Raw genomic sequence first — 6,000 nt, 5'->3', positions numbered from 1 at the left:
CCAGTCAGAATGACTGAGTTTGTCACTACAAAGTTGATTCCTTTTCTTCTTTAAGTCTATGCTACTTGTAGAATCTGATGGCTTCTTTCCCTTTTTTTTTTAAGTTAAAAAAACTTGAAGCTAATTTTCTCTTCTTTCTGCCCCAGACATGTGCTATTTAACATTTTGTTCTATATTTTGTTTAATGGAAACTTCATTATGAAAGATTAAGTCCCTGGGTTCTGGTTTGAACAAAAGCAACCATTATTCAATAATATCATGGCCACCCTCACCTTTCTGAGTTAAGACTATCCTAACTGGCATGGATTTTCTGATTGGACCTAATAACTTATCCAGGCCTGGCTCTCCTGTGTTTTGCCTTCCTTGCCGTCTTCATTTGGAGTCTCAGCTGTACAAATTTCTCAGGCATGTTTCCTCTGGCACCGCAAATGCTGTGTCTCCATCTGATTCAAGTGACATTTGGACACTCATTAAGTAATACCTTGAGTAGCTACTTTCTTTTGACTGATTTTTCTTCTTAGACTGTCGAGACCTTCGGGGAATAATTGATATCACTGTCTCAGGTTTGAAGGAGCAGTTCCTTACCACGAAGTCTCTATGTAGCTCTAAAAGCACTTGGCCAAGAAGTGGCCCACATTCTTGTTCCTTCTGTTAGAGGCAGTACAGTTTCCTGAGATTTTGCTTCTTTTCCCATTGGATTTCACTGGGTCCAAGTTACCATTTCTTTTTAAGTTTTCAGTTTATTAATCCTTGTAATCAATTTGCACAGTCACCACAGAGACTGGCTTTTTGCCAGCACTAACATCTACCTTTGCAGTCCCCTTGACTTTCTTCATTATGTTCTTGTGTTCCTTTTACTGTTTTCTTGAAATCTTTTTCTTTTCATACAGACCATGTCCTGCCAGTCTATGTCTGGGTTCATTTTTCTTTGCATAATCCAAGGAATCATTAACTTATCTTGTCACCTCCAAAATGGATTCTGAATCCAAACACAAAGATGACATCTGATGTGGTCTTGTACATTTTGGCTAATTTTTTTATCAAATTTCTTTCTTAGGTACTGTTGCTTTCACAGGGTAAAGAACATCATCAACCATTTGTTTCCTCTGAAGTAGTCGTTGGGTATGAACTTACTGGTCTAGAAAGTTACTGTGACATTCATGGTGGCAGTCTGTCCTCAGAAAGCCAGGGAGACAAAGAGAAAAATCTACCTGACTTGTTCTCTAAACTATCAACTTTTTCTTCAAAAAACCTCTTTCTCAAGCTTGTTATTCTTGGTTTACTTTGTTAAATTCTTCCATTGCTTCTGTTCTAAGACTGAAGAATGGTGTAGAAGACATTCCATACATTCCTTGACGTTCTGAGATCTGACTCCTAGAAATAGTGTTCTAGGAACAGGACTGCTTTTTTTTTTTTTTAATAGACAGCATGCCTTTATTTTATTTGTTTATTTTTATGTGGTGCTAAAGATCGAACCCAGTGCCTCACATGTGCTAGGAAACTGAGCTACAGCCCCAGCCCACAGGACCACTTTTTAAATCTTTCGTTTTAAAACAATTTAATTTTGTCTTTCACTTAGCCGTTGTTCATTATAAGGGCACCATTTCTTTGCCTGGTGTTCAAGAAAATTTTTCCATAGGTGTCTGCAGAGCTGGAGGCCTGGACATCTAAAGGTATGGTCAGAGCTGCTGTGATTTATAAATCCAATCAATTTAGGATCACATGTGGGAGAAACTGACTTTTCAAACTCTGGACAGGTCACATGACTCCAAGATTAATTTGGGGGCACTGTGTATACAGGCTGGCATTGATGATTCAAAACTAGAACCTCAGACTACAGTGCTATGTAACATATATGTTGTGTAAAGAATTTATATATAAGTGCTATTATACAGTTTATACAGTGCTATGTAACATATATGTTGTGTAAAGAATTTATATATAAAGAAAGGACAGAATTAGAAAATCACCATTACAACCTCAAAAAATATAACAGATGTAGAAAATAATTACCAATGGATATTATACTAGATGAAAGATATGGGGAACTTTATAATGATACAACAAACTGGCAATGGATCTATCTATCTATCTATCTATCTATCTATCTATCTATCTATCTATCTATCTATCTATCTATCTATCTGAGATAGTGTCTTGCGGAGTTGCTCAGGGCTGGAACTTTTGGGCTCAAGAGATCTTCCTGCCTCAAACTCCCTAGTAGCTGGGACTATAGGTGCATGCCACTGTGCCCAACACTAAGCAATTTTATCTCTAAAAATAGTACATCAGATATTATGTACCTGATGTAATATTATAGGAACTACACAGTACTTCTTATGAAGTAGTCTTGCAAAAAGTTTTGAATTTAAATTTAATGAAGTTTCTAAATCTGCAGGAAAAATGGGTGATACAGGAACATGTCACACAAGGATACAATCATCCAAATTAAAAAAATGAAGTAAATGATCCAGTTTCATTGACAAATAAATGGCATAAAAGAAATGTGAACTGCTACAGATACAAGAACCATAATGAATTAGTCAACCAAATGTAATGGATGGATCTCCTTGAAATGTGATTAAACAACCCCCCAAAAAAGACTTTTTGAAAACCTTTTAATTTCAGATTTAGAGAAAACCTCCCATTGTACTAAGAATTCCACCTACCCTCTCCATGCTAAGGTCTTACCACGTTTACTTTATCACTCTCTATATCTCTAGCCCAGTTTTTTTTAAAATTTTTTTCTTTTAGTTGCCTATGGACCTTTACTTTATTTATTTATATGTGGTGCTGAGAATCAAACCCAGTGCCTTCCACATGCTAGGCAAGTGCTCTACCACTGAACCACAACCCCCAGCCCTCTAGCCCAGTTTTTTTGAGAGTAAATTGCAAATAGTTGTTCCTTCACACCTAAACACTTCAGTGTGCACTTTTGAAAAATGAGGATATTCTAATATATAACTATAGTGCAATAATGAAATACTAGAATAGTAATACATTTACTATAGACCTTATTTAAAATTTGCCAACTGACTCACTAATGTCTTCTATAGCAAAAGGAAAACACTGATTTCTGTCCAGCATCCAATACATCTGTTGAACTATGATTTAATAACTAGAAAGTTTGTCAGTCTTTGTTTTTTATGACCTTGACATCTTTGAAGAGTAAAGGTCAATTATTTTGTAGACTGTCTTTCAACTTAGGTTTGAGTGATGTTTCTTCATTACATCCAGGTTATACATTTTTGGTAGAAATCCAAAAAAGTGATATTTTGTTCTGATTAGTGCATTTTACCAAGAGGCATGCAATATTTGTCCCCTGATTGATAATACTGCAAAAGGACATTTTTGAGATAACTGGGTAAGACTGAAAATAGATAATATTAAGAAGTTATCATTAATTTTGTTAGGTATTATACTGGTATTGTGGTTATATTTTGTGGCAGTTTTTAAACAGTGTCATAAATCTATTACATTGGATGGAAAAATAAAATTGATTATATTAATGTCCATTTTAGGGGATTTTAACAACTCTAGACAGAAGGCAATAATGACAATATAATCAATTTTTGCTCATTTTTTTTTTAAACCTGGAATTGAACCCAGGGACACTCAACTACTGAGCTATATCCCTAGCCTTTTTTACTTTTTGAGAAAGGGCCTTGCTAAGTTGCTGAGGCTGGCTTGAACTTGCAATCCTTCTGCCTCAGCCTCCCAAGTTGCTGGATTTATAGGCATGTACCACTGTGCCCAGCTTGATTATTACAAAATGGTGTCCAATTTGTACATTATACAGATCTCTGATTTTTTCTTCTTCTGTAGCTCTTCTTTTTATCATTACATTTATGGTTTACAAATATAGCAGAGAAACAACACTGTCAAATTAGTGACTTATTGGATGAAGGAAGCCTGTGGGGAGGAGGCTGAAACAACTCGTTAAAATCAGGCTTATGAAAAATTTAAACATTTCTTTCTGGATTTTTTATTATAGATAATTATTACTTTAATGAAATGAGATGATTTAAGATGATGGGTCACACAATATAACTATAGCCAAAATATAAAAAGTCCTCATTTTTATTTTTCAACTTAATTTTTTGAAAACAGCATTCACTACAAAAAATCATTTCATCAAGAATTAATATTTTGCTGGTGTTCAAATTTAAACTATTCTATAAGTTTCACAGAAGAAAAACATGAAACTGTTTCTGCAGCAGTTTCTTCTAGTTTTTCAAGCACTCTTGAAGCAGCAACTGGTTCAAAATGCTACTTTGTTTCAAAGCATCTAGTTTAGATGTATCTTCACTGATAATGGGAACATTTTCATTTTGTTCCTGAGCTGTCAGGTCACTTTCACTGTCAGACAGTGTACACAAGAGAGTGTCATTTTCATAGGTTGGAAAGTAATACCTGTAAAACAACCACAGATATATTGAATAACCTAACTAATAAACTGTCTAGAAAATTTCTAAGTTGTTGAACGTAAACATACATTATTATAATTTTGCTAGATTCTCTTACTAACAATGTCATAAAATTTTGCAAAGGTTTTACCGGAGATGACTTTGACTATCTTTCCTTTTTTTTGTCTAACATGAGCCTTGCAAAATCCAGTCTTGCTACCTACCATTCAGCCTCTACTTGATATCTATTTGATAAGAAACACTATCTTGAAAGGCAGCCTACTTCATATCAGGTAGCTCTAGTTGTTAGATAATACCTCCTTCGTATGAGAATGACATCCCTTTAATTTCTACTCAAAAGGCTCAGTTATTCCCTATATAACAAAGTTAAAAATAGTTACTTTATCAAACACAAATTCTTCAAATACCCTATGAAAATATTAGGTTTCTCCTTGTGTTCTGTTTCCTAATCTAATCATTACTGGTTCCTTCATATCTAATCTCTGTAAGAAGAATTAAAAGAATGGGATACCATTTCAATCCGAGTAGATATGGACTCTCACAAATCTGAGATTTTTCTGAAGGAGAAAGACTACAGTTTTTTGACTAGTGTTTTGGGGGAACCTGACTTAACAATCTCTGAGAATAGAGAAACCTGGGTAGCTAGAACCCCATAGCTGGTTTCCCCAGCTGAGGTTATCAAGAATGATGTGGGAGCTAGCCCAGAAAGGTTAGACTGTTAAAAGATACTTGGGAGTCTCACAACAGCTCAATAGGTACATATCAGATGACCAACTGTTTAATTTTCAAAGTGCCATTATGTAACAAATATACAAAAGTCTAGCAGCATGCATATCCAGAGTTATTTTATTTCTAGGAATTTACCTAAATGAAATCATTAGAATAAGTGCACAAAAATGTAGGCATATATAAATATTCATTCTATCACTATTTACTATTTATCAAAACAAAAAGAAACAACTGAAATATCAAAAAACAATTAGAATATTAAAGCCATATAATGGAATATTTAGAAAGCATTAAAAATGATACAACAGAAAGATGTTTACAATATTCTGTTAGTGAAATATAATTTAAAAAGTCCATATCTACTTCTGTATCTGTCTACAGCTATATATATTGCCACATCATAAAGTATGAAATAGTTGCTGTTATTTCTAAGGGATTATTTTAAGATAAAGTTTTTGAGGAATGAAAATATTTGTTTTTACACTACATATATATTCCTTTTTTTAAGTTTAAAGAAATTAATTAAAGAGATGGAATAAAGAAATCAGAGCATAGAAGTTTATACCTATTTTGGAATTACTTACTCTAGTTGATCCCATGTCTTTCTTTCAGGAAGTAGTGAAATATGTTTAGTTTCTTCCATGTGAGTCCTTAGGTCTGATTTGGATTTGAATTTCACATGGCAGCCATAACATCTACATTGGTGAACTTGTCTTCGAATGAAATTGACCAGTTTTACTTGCTGATAGAAATTTAATCCTAAAAATGACAGCATATAGAATCATTAGACAACTGGTCAGACCCATATTGCACTGCTATAATTTCTTTTCAATTGAAGTTTAAA

The 6,000-nt window shown here is 33.9% G+C and overlaps 1 protein-coding gene and 1 pseudogene across 1 annotated transcript in view; both read right to left on the bottom strand.

The window, feature by feature from the left end:
• Positions 1-569: 569 nt before the first annotated feature.
• LOC113196702 (small ribosomal subunit protein eS24 pseudogene) lies at positions 570-1,162 on the bottom strand (annotated as a pseudogene).
• A 1,206-nt stretch (positions 1,163-2,368) lies between these two features.
• Positions 2,369-6,000, bottom strand: part of Znf277 (zinc finger protein 277) — a 123,505-nt gene continuing 119,873 nt past the window's right edge. Inside the window, exons 11-12 of the mRNA XM_026408250.2 lie at positions 5,741-5,915; positions 2,369-4,413 (exon numbers count right to left, since the gene is read on the bottom strand). Coding sequence (XP_026264035.1) covers positions 4,227-4,413; positions 5,741-5,915 — 362 coding nt within the window. The 3' untranslated portion in view covers positions 2,369-4,226. The remainder of the gene's footprint in view (positions 4,414-5,740; positions 5,916-6,000) is intronic.

This window comes from Urocitellus parryii, chromosome 3 (assembly GCF_045843805.1).
Source record: "Urocitellus parryii isolate mUroPar1 chromosome 3, mUroPar1.hap1, whole genome shotgun sequence".
Lineage (NCBI taxonomy): Eukaryota > Metazoa > Chordata > Mammalia > Rodentia > Sciuridae > Urocitellus > Urocitellus parryii.
Note: the sequence above shows the minus strand (reverse complement) of the source record. Positions and strands in the feature narration are given on the sequence as shown.